Genomic DNA, 14,547 nt, shown 5'->3' with positions numbered 1-14,547 from the left:
GGTGCCCCTCATCTACACTCCTCTGTGTCCTCCTCCAAACCTTAGTATGCTCGTCTAAAGTTTATTTACTTGAACTATGCCCTCCTCCCCATGCCTCCTCAGGAAACCTCAAGTGCTGGGCCAGCCCTTTCCACAGGATGTGTGAAACCCCCTGCGGAGAGTTTCCTATTGGAGACTGAGCCTTCACTATTTAGCATCTGTTTACTTGCATCTCACAGAGGAGGAACTGGCAAATTATTTTGCATTCCAACTCTCAGAAGCGCATTTATAAGCGAAAAAAATTTCCCTTCTCTTGAGGAGAGACCCTGGATCGGCTAGGGGATGGTTCTATGCCTCTCAACAAGGTGTCTGAACGCTAATCCTCCAAACACAGCAACGGAATCCAGTACCTACTAGTCTAGGGACTTACTTGCTCCTCCTAAGCTTTATTCTAGGCATTCATCACAGAAAGAATATAATCAATTTTAAAAGTCACTGCAATTGGTCAAACTGGGTAATTTAGACAAAGTTGAAACTAACATATCTGACATTTTAAAATTGCATATGATCACATACATACATACATACATTTATGATTCCTCTAGAAAGTACCTACAATGAAACTAAGTTCTGCAATGTTAAAACAATCACATGCAAACCTATCATTAAGATCTGATTAAATGTCGGGGCACGGGGTGGGGGGGCTCAGTAGGTTGAGCATCTGGCTCTTGATTTCAGCTCAGTTCAGTTCATGCTTCTGGAGTCCGAGCCATGCTGCTCTGACAGCATGGAGCCTACTTGGGATTCTCTCTCTCTGCTCCCCCATAACTCTCAAAATAAATAAACTTAAAAAAAAAATCTGATTAAATATAATCTCCAAAACAAGATAGGATCACTGCTTTACAGAAATATTTCCAAGACTAGATTATGTGAACACTTCTTTAAATGATGAAAATTCAATTAAGCTAGCTATTTGACACCACACATATAATAATGAGGCCCCCCAGGGGTCCCCCACATTCTTACACATTCTTGAAAGTCAGAATAATTTGATCCATTCTTGCGTGTATGTGTGCGTGCGTGTGTGTGTGTGTGTGCGCGCACATACACGTTCCGGACAGTGTGCACTTCCAGACATGATATTGCAGCCGTCTGGAAATCTCACCTCAATCTTTGAAGATGAGAAAATTGTAAATTTTTTAGACAGAAAAATGGCACGTGAAAGAAAAAAAAGTAGTTTTGTCAATGAGCTCTCTGTGTTAATCCTTCTGTTTTCTGAACTTTCCAATGGTCTAAGCAAAAACACCCAAAATAAAGAAAAAAAAAACCCCGTGAAGGTGCCCCAGGTGGAGAGCTGTATAGTCAGCGCAGAGGAAGTATACGGCCCTGTGCTAATAGCACAGTTTCTAATACATCCCAATGCTTAGAAACTGTGTGACCTACAAAAGATGGAAACTCCAAGCTCTCAAATGAAAATATTAACTCCACGTGGTGACTTGTGGCTGAAAAAATACACATTATACAGTCAGTTTTATAGTGTAAAAGTAGAAAACAAAACCAAAACAAACAAAAACAACAAAACAAACAAAAAGAAAACATGATGTAAGGAATCAGGTTTTACTTACACTTCCACCATGCTGCTCTAGCTTCTGTAATGCACTGGTGATTGCCTCCTTGAATTTCTTATCCCTTAGTCTCTTGGAAAGCTTTTAAAATAAGATTGAGAGAATGATTTGAAAAGGTAACAATATTCACCACAGGCCTAAGTAAAACTTCGCTAAGGCGTATGCTAACTAGAAATATAATCATTGAGTCCTTACTGTATAGTTAAGTACACAAACACCACTTAATTTGTTTTAGATCCCAAGGCTTCTTTTAGAAAACATCTCATTGAAATTTATATATAATAGACATCACTATTATTTGTTAAAAGAAATAAGTTCAGCATTATAGCCCCGGTGCCTCGCATAATACTTGGCACAAAACAAAAGGTCAGAGAGCAACAGATTTGTTAAAATGTTGGATTTCTGGATGGAACAATCAATCAGTAAGTCATTTTATATATTAGGGTGAAATTCCTGTGGTTAGTCAGGTATAACCTGCTGACCTAAAGGTTGTAAGCAAACAGGAAGAAGGAATCTCCTTCTCTCCTAAGGCTTGCCCGATATGGTTTAGGTCTATTCCCACAGTGCTTCTCTCCATCAAACACCTGGTGCTGGTGGGAACTCATCTCCCAACATTCCTAATCGCAGCACAGCAATCTTGATAGATTCACTACCAGCCCCACTTTCTATAGGCTTCACCAGGTGCTCCTGGGGTGTATATTCTCTCCGCAGAGTAAAACGTTAAACACACAGTTCTAGGATCTCTCCAATGGATGGGTCCAAGAAAAAACAAAACAAAACAGGGAAACTATGAATGTAAAGCATGTCTCAGTTCTGAACTACACAGGATGCACACAGAGAAAGGCTAGTTGTGGGTTATTCCAGCAAGGACTTTAATGTTTTTATTAGTGTGTACAGTAAAGGATTAACTTCATGTAACGAAAGGATAGGGCCTTGTCCCTGGCTCCTGGATGGAAACCTCTAAGCCCTGTTCTGATCCTGCCAGATAAGAGCTTTTTGTTTACGTGGGGGCCTCAGGCCACATGATCTCAGCTCAGCTTCTGAAGAGGCTGGAGACAAGGCCAAGCATGCAAGCAGCCAGTCATGCTTGCTTGACGGCACCCTGATAGGAAGCCTGGACACCACGGCTGGAAGAAGCGAGTACTGTCCACCCAGCTTCACTGAGAGGGAGTACAACGGGACCCGCCACATCTTGTGCGTCCTGGGCTCTGCTCTGTGCACCTCCTTCCTTTGCGGATTTTACTCGGTAGCCCTTCGCTGGGATGAACTGAAACCGTTTAACAGCCTTCTGAGTTTCATGAGTCCTTCTAACAACCCGAGGCAGTTTGGAGACCACCTGAACTGTCCAGCAGCCCAGTGTGTATCTGTCTAAGGATTAAACTACACGTAACGGGAAAAGGCCTCATCCTGAACACTACTTACAGACTCACTAAAAAACTTACAAGGAGAAACAAAGAAAAAGAAAATCATGACTGTGGCAATGTACCATTACACAGAAGGGTGGATGAGCTGCCCTTATAATCCACAGCTAGTCAACACGGGCATAATACCGCTGTACTGTTCACTCATTCTTGTCCCCTCCCCCGCTTGCACTTTCTCTCTCTCTCTCTCTCTGTCCCTCCCTCTCTCTCTCTCTCAAATCAATAAATATTTTTAAAAAATAAGAATTAGGTAGTTTTTTAGGAGTGCTGAATCAGTTAGTGACTAGCTGGAAGCCACAGATCACGACAAGATGCAGACAGTGCACAGACACATCCACATCCACTCTGTCATCTTTCCAGTACTCACACTTGTAAGCAGATGTTTCAGATGGGCATTTAGGGAGGGGCCAACGATGACACTTAGCTGCACGAGAGCACTCAGTCCTCTGGCAAACACGTCATCATCCAGGTGGGCCTGGGGGGTTTGTGGTCAGCGGTACAGGGAAGAGGAAAGACAAGTAAAAAGAAAGGGCGAGCAGGTGGAGAAAAAAGTAAGACTGAACATCAGAAGACAAGCCACTAAACCCCGAATCTCAAAAATATCCTTTAATGCTGGACTGTGTAGAAGCAAAACAAACACATTTCCGGCTTGACTGAAACATGAACTTGGCCATAGCATAGCAAGCGGCAAGACTGCTCTGAGGTTTCTTACTTTCTCTGATTACTCAAAATGGCCCTTCTTACCTGGCCTGTATTTTCCACAGGTGTCTGCAGGTAAGTAATCACCTGTCCCTGAACAACCAGGGCCTAATTTGCATGCACATCAAAATCACAGGTAAAGGGAGAATTTGCATATAATTTGGAAGACAAAAAGAAATAAAATATTCTAAATGTACCACAGAAAGTCCAAAGGAATAGGGGGTACCAGAGCCGCCTTGAGCACCGGAACCAGTCTCGGAAGCAAAGGCACAGCTTTCTCTGGAGCTCCTGGGACCAAAAGCAATTGTCTAAAGCCCTCCTTTGACACAAAGGTGTACGGATGCTTCGTCTCCCTCAAACCCTGTCGAAGACAAAACAAACAAACAAAACAGATTTACTAAGCACCTGGTTATACTAACAACAAAATTGAATTCTTACTAGTCTAAATGAAAATCAAGTTTCATTATGGTTTTCCTATTCGTGATTTACAATTTCAGTAATTACACTTTCAGTTAAACCCTGAAATTGCAGAACAAAGGACATGCGTGGGACAGGAAGAATTTCTACCCACAGGAAGGAAGAAAAAGATTTTAAAAATGAAAGGAACAGGAAGAAGTAAGAGGAAAGCAAGGAAAAAGAAAAGAAATCTAAAAAAAGAAAAGAAAGGAAGGAAGAAAATAAAAGGAGGGAGGGAGAGAGACGAAAGGTAAATAAAAAAAGAAAAAGAAACCCTCACTTAGGATACTAAAAACATTGTGTATACTCCCAAATACCATCTGAAAGCACAGACAATCAGTCTACACTGCTCTTTTATAACCACAACTTTACGAATGCGTAATTACTGGACCTCCTACCTTTACGGTGATTTCACAACTTGTTTAATGAGTTTCTAAAATATTGTTTTTCCTTCATATTTAAATATTTTATATTAAGATATTTAAAAAACATCTTTTCCTATGTCCAAAAACCACTGTTAAGATTTTAAATGTCATTTTTAACATTGAAATGTTAAATAAAAATATGAAAAAAAACCCATATCATTTCTGTTTTTCACCCTCAATGCATTAGAAAGTATTAGATAGTACTTTTCTATGATTTAATCCATCACTTTGCATCAAGATAATACATAAGACCATAATACAAAAAAAGCAATAGCAATACTCCCTCAGTTTGACTAATTATTATCTGTGAATAAATATAACTGGCTGCAAAGTCATGCCTAAAAAATTAAATTTTGAACCAATTCGTCCTTTAGACCAAACTATCTGCTTCCCAACAGTGACCAAACACTTCCCTTCCCAGACTGCCAAGCACGACCGCACCACTTCGGAACACAGCTTCTATCATGCTATGAGTGTGCCTATCCTGGTCATTTCAGAGATGACAGATCAGGTCAAGAGGAGAAGAGGATTTCCATAGCGGTGGCTCTGTTAGTACTTCTCCATCATTAAATAAGTAGAGGGAAAGGCTAACAATCTACCCAATGCAGAAATGAAGGCACTGATGTTTGGAAAACGATTACTTAAAGGACTGACTTTATGTAATCTCAACTAAACACAGAATCATTTTAGGGACTCCACAAATTAAAGCACTCCCCTCACCTTGTGATTAGCTGGAGCAATTTTTTTTAAATGTTTATTTTTGAGAGAGAGAGCACTAGTGTGCAGGTGCACAGGCTCACAGGGGAGGGGCAGAAGGGAAAGAGAAAATCCCAAGCAGGCTCCTCATGGTCAGCCCAGACCCAGATGCGGGGCTTGATCTGATCTCACATACTGTGAGATCATGACCTGAGCTGAAATCAAGAGTGGGGTGCTTAACCAACGGAGCCACTGAGGCACCCCTGACTGGAGCTTGTTTTCAAAGGTGTCATTATACTTGTGTGATTCATCTAAAAAATGGTTTGCTACCATATAAAAAAGGCTTAAAAACTGTAAAGAACTAATGGAACATTGATACGTTTTTAAGTTTTTTATACCAAGTTTAAAAGACTTTGATCAAAACTGCATTTCAAAATAGGCTACCCATAAAAACATACTGTTATTAAACCAAAATGATTTTGTAAGTTGAGATACAAGTTAAGAAAAACAAAGACCAACAAAAATGATCCTTAACTCTTACAAAAGACAGGTATCTATAATTTAAACATAAGACAACTGGTTAATTCATTTCCCAACTCGTGACTCTAACTAAGGGAATAAATTTCACAGAAGAGACCACTGACCCACTTCAAGCTAAAACTCTACCAACCTCTTCCTGATACATTAAATAATATAAAGGAATCTATCAGAAATTTTCTTAAAAATCCTCTATAAAAGTGATCTCCTTGACATTCTACTTAAAATGTCCAGGTAGGCAAAAGCCCAGAGAACTTTCCAAAGGGACGTTTAGGTAGTTAGTATCAGTTCCCTAAGAGACATATCACATTCACATTAACCATGACTGGCTGTACAGAAATAGATCAACCACCCATTGCGATCTAATGTAATTAAAGTTAAACCACTGGTGATATCTCCTGATATGACTCGTTCAATATGATTCCAAGTACTTTTTTGGAATTAAGTGTGAATATTTCATCCACTTATCTACAAGCCCCTGTGTAGACTAACTTGTTTATAAAGCTGATTAATCAGTTTCTAATAAACATATACTGACCATAATTAGTTCCTAAGGGAGTGTTGGTGGTTTAATGACTTTTGCTTGGCTCTTATTTCAAAAGTATAAAATAAGATTTACTGATGCATTGTGAAATAACATTTAATACAGTTTTAAAAGTGTTTATCCATAAACATTCAGGAGAAATGGAAATTACACTTACCTCAGCTAAAGTAATAAGGAGAGGATCAAATGGAAGATTTTCAGGAGGACATTCCCACTGCAATGTGTGTTTTACCGAACCATGGATCAATCTAAAATAATAAACACCCGTAAATGTAACATGGACAATGTAATTACATATTAAGCAGTAATTATCTAACACATTCATACTCTTTCTACAACATGATCATATTACAACTACTCTGTAACATGTAGGAATATCATGGCTGGCAATGTTATTATGGAGGCATCTTATACAGCAAAGTCTATTATCCTACAAACTCCTACCCTCTCAACAAAATTGTTTGGTGGCGAAACTAAACTCCACATGTGTTCAGCCTACAGTTTTGGAATTCAAGCATGCTGCTGTGAGTCTTAATACAAATGCTACACTTGACATGTTTCAGTCATAATTATAAGCAAATAGATAACCTACCAATGTGCAAACAAAGAAATATAATTAGAAACAGTAAGTTGTTTTATATGGAACATCATTTTTCAGATATAGATTCTTTAAACGTAACGGTCTGAATACAAGCCAGACTTCAGCTCTGTTAAACCACAGGAAACAGAGGCCAGGAGGTGAAACAGGCCACGCAGGTTACAAAATGGTAGCCCCTTGAGCTTGTCACCGCTGCTGCTGTGGGTTTTTTAATGTTTTTTCCTTACCAGCCCTTACTGAGGCATAACCAACATGTAATAAACTGCACATGGTTACGAAGTGTAACATGTGATACAGGTTTTCAAATGTAACTACATCAAGGGAATCATCATCATAATCATGACAGTGAAGTTACTCATCACCCTCAAATGTTTCTTCAACCTTCTGTAATGTTCTCAAGTTCTTGACACCTTCTTTAGCGTTTAGCAAGAGGCCTTGGTAACATTTTTACAATTTTAGCAACCACAATTGTTTAGAGTAGGGAGTGGGGTGTAAGAACCTGAAAATACCACTTTGCTTCAGAATAAAATACAAAAATAATAACCATGAATAATGAGGAATGACTCTTGAGCTCATTCCTCCAAATCTGCAGATACCATTAAAAACTACATTTCTTGAATTTTAGAAAACAACAGAAGTAATGTTGTGGTTAATCTTTCCTCAATGAAAACAACATTTCCCATCATCTAAAACAGGCTAAAACTGGATACACTTAGAAGAAAGAAATGTTTCTTGGTAGTGAAATCTTAAAAAATCCCATCATCTAAAACAGGCTAAAACTGGATACACTTAGAAGAAAGAAATGTTTCTTGGTAGTGAAATCTTGGTTACTCTATCAGTAACTATATTGTTTTCTTTAAAACAGTTCTGATGTCTATCCCAAAAGGTGGCAAAAACTGTATTAAAATTGAGCAAAAACCACCGTATGTACTCATTAATAAATATAATTTCAATAAATATAATTTTTAAAACTTTTCAAATATTTCAAAAAATAATGAAACAATTCCATTAAATTGTAAGCTTTCAGTTTCAGACAATTTATCTGCAACTTACCCAAGCCTATGAATGCTTGGCTTATTTCAGAAACTGGTTCAATCCAGTTCTTACATTATAGATCTTTTTGTAATTCTATTTTGGAATTGAAATGATTTTCTTCAACTATGCCCCACGATCTAGACCAGTCCAACGGCCAAAGTGTAAATAAGTCACCTTTATTTCAAACTCCTGGCATATAAAATGTTCAATACATTTAAACTAAATACTGTTATTGATTTTACTCAATTATTTTAAACAGCATGGTCAGTTATAACCTGTATTGATTTACCTGCAAGGAATACCTCCTTTAGAGTAAATAGCTGCGAATGCAGAAGGGGCTCGGGACTGTTCACCAAACTGAAATAAAAAATGACATGAATGTAATAAATATACTATCACCTCCACTTTGTGACACCTGATCAGTTTCAATCCCGCTGAGGTCAGAGGCAAATGGACACCCTGACTTCTGCCCATGACACTGGTACCAAGTACATCCCTCTACCTGGCAACACACCTGAGGAAAACAATCTGGACCCACAATCACAACACCACCCTATTTCTTTTTTACCCCTAACTTGTTTCAGAAGGCTTGATGCAAGCTGGAATCACATATATGATAAATATAATATGGATAGATACTATTAAATAGGAACATCATAATTAAATATAATAAAGATAATACATCTTTCTACCCCCCACGACTGTGACTTTCAAGGTGAGGGCTACATGGGGAAGAAGCATTGGGTACAGGGAAAACAGATTTGTCTTCAGTCTCCAGCACATCTCCTACTTATCCTCTGGTCAAATGCGGACGGTCTGGATGGTCAGAGACCCTGTAATTTCTCCAAACTGGTTTTATACTTCTACAAAAACCAAAGGCTTATGATAGGTGGGGGTTGTAGAGTTGAAGACAGAGCAAGACTCTCATAAACATGCTCGAATGTGTTTGCTTAGATATATAATTTCACAACTTTCAGTTTGTCTACATATTATGTTTAGAATAAATTAACTCTGGGGAAGCCTGGGTTGCGCAGTTGGTCAAGCGGCCGACTTTGGCTCAGGTCATGATCTCATGGTTTATGGGTTCAAGCCCTACATGGGGCTCTCCACTCTCATCACTGAGCGCACTTAGGATCTTCTGTCCCCCTCTCTCTCTGCTCCTCTTCTGCTCTCTCTCTCTCAAAAATAAATAAACATTTAAAAAAGGTTAAAAACAAAAGAATAAATTAACTCTGTATCTATTCCCAAAGTCCATTTTAGAGATGATGAATCACAATAGTTAAATAGTACAGCATACATGATTTCAATACAGTTGCTCCTTAGAGAATTTAGGCACAGAAAGTTAATATTTTATCACATACTATTTTGAACATAATCAAATAAAATATAGTTGTTTAAATTATAAAACATAAACTGACTAATCTTTTTCAAAGATGTAACTAGACAAAAATATTTTTAAATCACTTGCAGTAATTTAAAAATACATTTAAGGATGTAAGTTTAGAATTAGCTTTTTTCCTCTGGAAAAAACACATATGTTTGAAGTTAAAACACACAGATGAAATGTCATTGAGGTTTAAAACTATAATAGTAGCAAAAGTTATTTCAGATACAGGGGCAAGATGGAGGAGAAATAAGGAGCTCCATGGGGCACCTAGGTGGCTCAGTTGGATAAGCATTTGACTTCGGCTCAGGTCATGATCTCACGGTTCGTGGGTTCGAGTCCCAGGTCAAGCTCTGTGCTGACAACTAGCTCAGAGCCTGGGGCTTGTCTTCGGATTCTGTTTCTCCCTCTCTCTGACCCTCCCCTGCTCATGCTGTCTCTATCTCTGTCTCAAAAATAAATAAAAACATTTAAAAAATTTTAAAAAAGAAATAAGGATCTCCATACTTCCTGCCTGTCTGCATCTCTCAAACAAAGAAGGGCTGAAGCCAAAGGACTCTGAACTGCAGGAGTCTGGGAGGAAAAGAGATGGAGTCCACTAAGAAGGCAGCCTCACAGGTGTGTGACTGCGAACTGGGGAAGATAAAAATGGGCTGAGACCCGGCGGAATGGAGGGGAGGGAGCCCCCTCTGCAAAGAGACAAAGGGAAGAGAAAGAGTGGCTGGGGAATCTTAGAACGGTCCCTGGAGAAGAGGAAAAAACAAAAAAACTTGGCCCAGGATGGAGATGGATCCTATCGTCACATCTCTAACCACAGGGCTTTAGGAGAGAGATCCTATCTCTAACTGCAGAGCTTTCTTTGGGCTGGGTATCCCGGACTCAGAAATTCCCTCCGGGATAGATGGTATGCAACAGATCACAGTCACAGTTGGCATCAGGAGGAACCAGTCCCCTACTTGATCCCCTGCTAGGAAGCGGCCCAGTTTGCAGGATTACATTTCGGGCAATGTCACTAATGTGCACAGAGTAAGATCTGGAAACGAGGCTGGGTGTGGGATATAGAACACAGGCCACTTTGGCTGCGCCCACAGCAAAGTGAGATTGGACCCAAAAGAGTGATTTGCAATGCCTGGTTTGAGAGGTGACTGGGGGGCCGCCATTTTTCTCCCCACAACCACCAAGGCGGGGCCTCAGGGAGTGGTCAGAGGGACGACAGTGGAGGCGAGACCTGCCTACACCAAACCATGCCCATCCGTGTTGGAGAGTTGCTTTATTACGGAAGCTGGATGGATGCTGGGGAAACAGACAGCCCCTCTCCCAAGATCAGCACTGATGCATTGCTGTGATTAACTCTAGATCAATTCTTGCTATTCAGATATATTCTCCCTTATCTCATTCTTGTCTCTCCCCTCCTCTGGACTGGGTATTCTGGTTACAGGTTTGCTTAAACAGGTATATATAATCCATTCTCTTGATGCATGTTCTACACCTCCATTATTACCTTATTTCCCTCTCTTTTAAATAATCAGACTGTATAGTTTCTCTGGGTAACAATTATCTTCATTTATTTTTTCTCCTCACCTCCTGCCATATTCTCCTTTTTCTCTGATTTAAGCCTTTTAGTCTCTCTGCCTAGTCAATGTTCAATTTCTCTTTCTCCCCACCCCTCATTTCTCTCTTTGTATATGCTCTTCCATCAGCACTGCCTCCACCCTGCTCTCTATTTGTAACTGGGATTTCTGATTTTACGATTTTAGACGGTCCTCTGTCTTTTGTTGTTTTTGGTTTTGTTTTTTTCCTTTTGGTTTGCTTGTCTGTTTGACTTGTTTGTGTGTTTAAGTGCTTTTGTTCCCTGTTTGTTTGTCTGTTTTCCTTTCCAGAGCTACCTCAAGAAACAAGCAAAAGTACACATGGTAGAGAGTTCTAAATATCACTATGAGTAGGGCAATAAAATAACCAAAGTCACAACAAAAGAGACCAAGGGACACCATTAAAAGAACACTTTCTGAACAGACAGGCCCTGGGCAGTCTATGAGCCTCCTTTAATACAGCAGTACTCACAGGAGCAGAGTGCATAACAAGCTTTTAAAACTTACAAGAGACAGAAAGCTAGCCAAAATGATGAAACGGAGGAACTCTCCTCTAAAGTAATTCCAGGAAGATTTCCAAGTGACAGCTAAAGAATTGGTCAAAACAGATATAAGTAACATAACTGACCAAGAATTTAGAACAATAGTCATAAAATTAAACGTTGGGCTTGAGAAAGGCATGGAAGACACCAGAGACGCTATTGCTACAAAGACTATGGACTTTAAAAATAGTTGTGATAAATTTAAAAATCCTATAAATGAGCTGTATAAAAAAATAGAGGTGGCCACTGCACAGATTGAAGAGGCAGAGAGGAGAATAGGTGAATTAGAAGGCACAATTATAGAAAAAGAGAAAGCCAAGGAAAAGAGAGATAAATTGATCCAGGAGCACAAAAGGAGAATTCGAGAACTGAGTGATGAAATCAAACAGCACAATATCCCTATCATAGGGATTCCAGAATAATAAGGGAGAGAGAAAGGGAATGAAGGAGTATTTGAACAAATTATAGCCAAGAACATCCCCAATCTGGGGAAGGAAACAGACATTGAAATCCAAGAGGCACAGAGAACTCCCCTCAGACGTAACTTGAATCGACCTTCTGCACGACATATCATAGTGAAACTGACAAAATATAAGGATAAAGAGAGAATTCTGAAGGAAGAATTAGGGAGAAAAGGGCCCTAACATACAAAGGGAGACATACGAGAGTGGTTGCAGACCTATCTAATGAAACTTGGCAGGTCAGAAAGGAATGCCAGGAAATCTTCAATGTGATGAACGGAAAAATTATGCAGCCAAGAATCCTTTCTCCAGCAAGCCTGTCATTCAGAATAGAAGGAGAGATAGAGGTCTTCCCAAACAAACAGAAATTGAAGGAATTCATCACCACTAAACCCATCCTACAAGAAATCCTGAGGGGGACTCTATGAGAGAAATGTTGCAAGGAACACAAGGTACCAGAGACACCACCACAAGCATGAATCCTACCGAGAACACAATGACTATAAACCCATATTTTTCAATAATAACACTGAATGTAAGTGGACTAAATGCTCTAATCAAAAGACATAGGGTATCAGAATGGATTAAAAAAACCAAGATCCATCTATTTGTTGTCTACAAGAGACTCATTTTAGACCTGAGGACACCTTCAGATTGAAAGTGAAGGGATGGGAAAATGGGAAAACGTCTATCATGCTACTGAAAGTCAAAAGAAAGCTGGAGTAGCCATACTTATATCGGACAAACTGGACTTTAAAGTTAAGGCAGTAACAAGAGATGAAGAAGGGCATTATATAATAATTACAGGGTCTATCCATTAGGAAGAGCTAACAGTTATAAATGTCTATGCACCGAATTCGAGAGCACCCAAATACATAAAACAATTAATCACAAACAGAAACAATCTTATTGGCAAGAATGTGCTAATTGCAGGGGACTTTAATACTCCACTTACAGCAATGATATCACCTCACACCAGTCAGAGTGGCTAAAATGAACAAATCAGGAGACTATAGATGCTGGTGAGGATGTTGAGAAACGGGCACCCTCCTACACTGTTGGTGGGAATGTAAGCTGGTACAGCCCCTCTGGAAAACAGTGTGGAGGTTCGTCAATAAATTAACAACAGAACTCCCCTATGACCCAGCAATAGCACTGCTAGGAATTTATCCAAGGGATACAGGAGTGCTGATGCATAGGGGGCACATGTACCCCAATGTTCGTAGCATCATTTTCAACAATAGCCAAATCATGTTAAGAGCCTAAATGTCCATCAACTGATGAATGGATCAAGAAGATGTGGTTAATCTATACCATGGAATACTACATGGCAATGAGAAAGAATGAAATCTGGCCATTTGTAGCAACATGGATGGAACTCGAGGGTGTTATGCTAAGTGAAATAAGTCAGGCAGAGAAGGACAGATACCATATGTTTTCTCTCATATGTGGAACAGGAGAAACATAACAGAGGACCATGGGGGAGGGAAAGGGGAAAAAATAGTTAAGGAGAAGGAGGGAGGCAAACCATAAGAGACTTTTAAATACTGAGAACAAACTGAGGATTGATGGGGATGGGGGAGAGGGGAAAAGGGGTGCTGGGCAGGAAGGAGGGCACTCGTTGGGATGAGCACTGGGTGTTATATGGAAACTAACTTGACAATAAACTATAAAAGAAAAAAGTAAAATAAAAATAAAATTAAAATAAAAAGTTATTTCATTGTTTTCTAAAAAACTATAATAGGAGATTCATTTACAAAGTTCAATCCATATTCTGCATAATAATTCAGAGAAATAGTAATGTTTCATTCATTTAATTATAATTCCTAAGAAAAATATTTTAATTTTTTTTACATTTTACTTATTTCTGAGAGAGAGAGAGAGAGAGAAAGGGAGATACAGAATCCGAAGCAGGCTCCAGGCTCTGAGCTGTCAGCACAGAGCCCGACACGGGGCTTGAACCCACGAACCGTGAGATCATGACCTGAGCTGGCATCAGCCACTTAACCAACTGAGGCACCCAGGCACCCCAAGAAAAATATGTTTTAAAAACTGTTTTCAAGTAGTTGCTATCAGATAAGGAAACTTGAAAAAGTGTTTCTTGAAGTGGGGTGAAAAATTAAGACAAATTAGGTTACAAACACTTTTAGTTCTACCAGCTATTAGTCTCTGATTTTACTTTTTGGACCTACAGATCATGTAAAATAATCCCTAAATTTCCAAGGGATCATGTAAAATAATCCCTAAACTTCCAAGGGATTTGGAACCACCACCAAGACAAAATTTCTGATTGAAATTCTAAGCAATTCTTTTCCTTTTGGTTTTAACTCATTTTAGAGATAATCACAGCTTTATCTTCCAAGTACCACATTATCAATTTTTTTTTCTACCAATGAGTTCATTTTATCAGTCTTTACCAAATTTTACCAAAATTCCATTACCATGAAAAGAAACGATAGCCCCTTCAGTTTTTAACAATAGCATCACACAGTATATTTCAACTATGAAATAATCAACATTATTAAATATATTTTATTATACTGAGTTTTAAAACAT

At 39.1% G+C, this 14,547-nt stretch overlaps 1 protein-coding gene across 2 annotated transcripts in view; it reads right to left on the bottom strand.

Annotated features, from left to right (window-relative positions):
* PACRGL (parkin coregulated like) overlaps positions 1 to 14,547 on the bottom strand; it is a 40,236-nt gene that overhangs the window by 1,647 nt on the left and 24,042 nt on the right. For both annotated transcript variants that reach the window (XM_077750434.1, XM_077750433.1), the window contains exons 4-8: positions 8,305 to 8,372; positions 6,540 to 6,630; positions 3,951 to 4,085; positions 3,393 to 3,500; positions 1,605 to 1,685 (exon numbers count right to left, since the gene is read on the bottom strand). In XM_077750434.1, coding sequence (XP_077606560.1) covers positions 1,605 to 1,685; positions 3,393 to 3,500; positions 3,951 to 4,085; positions 6,540 to 6,630; positions 8,305 to 8,372 — 483 coding nt within the window. The remainder of the gene's footprint in view (positions 1 to 1,604; positions 1,686 to 3,392; positions 3,501 to 3,950; positions 4,086 to 6,539; positions 6,631 to 8,304; positions 8,373 to 14,547) is intronic.

This window comes from Crocuta crocuta, unplaced genomic scaffold (assembly GCF_008692635.1).
Source record: "Crocuta crocuta isolate KB4526 unplaced genomic scaffold, BGI_CrCroc_1.0 scaffold179, whole genome shotgun sequence".
NCBI lineage: Eukaryota > Metazoa > Chordata > Mammalia > Carnivora > Hyaenidae > Crocuta > Crocuta crocuta.
The sequence above is the reverse complement of the archived record's forward strand: the minus strand, read 5'-3'. Positions and strand labels throughout refer to the sequence as shown.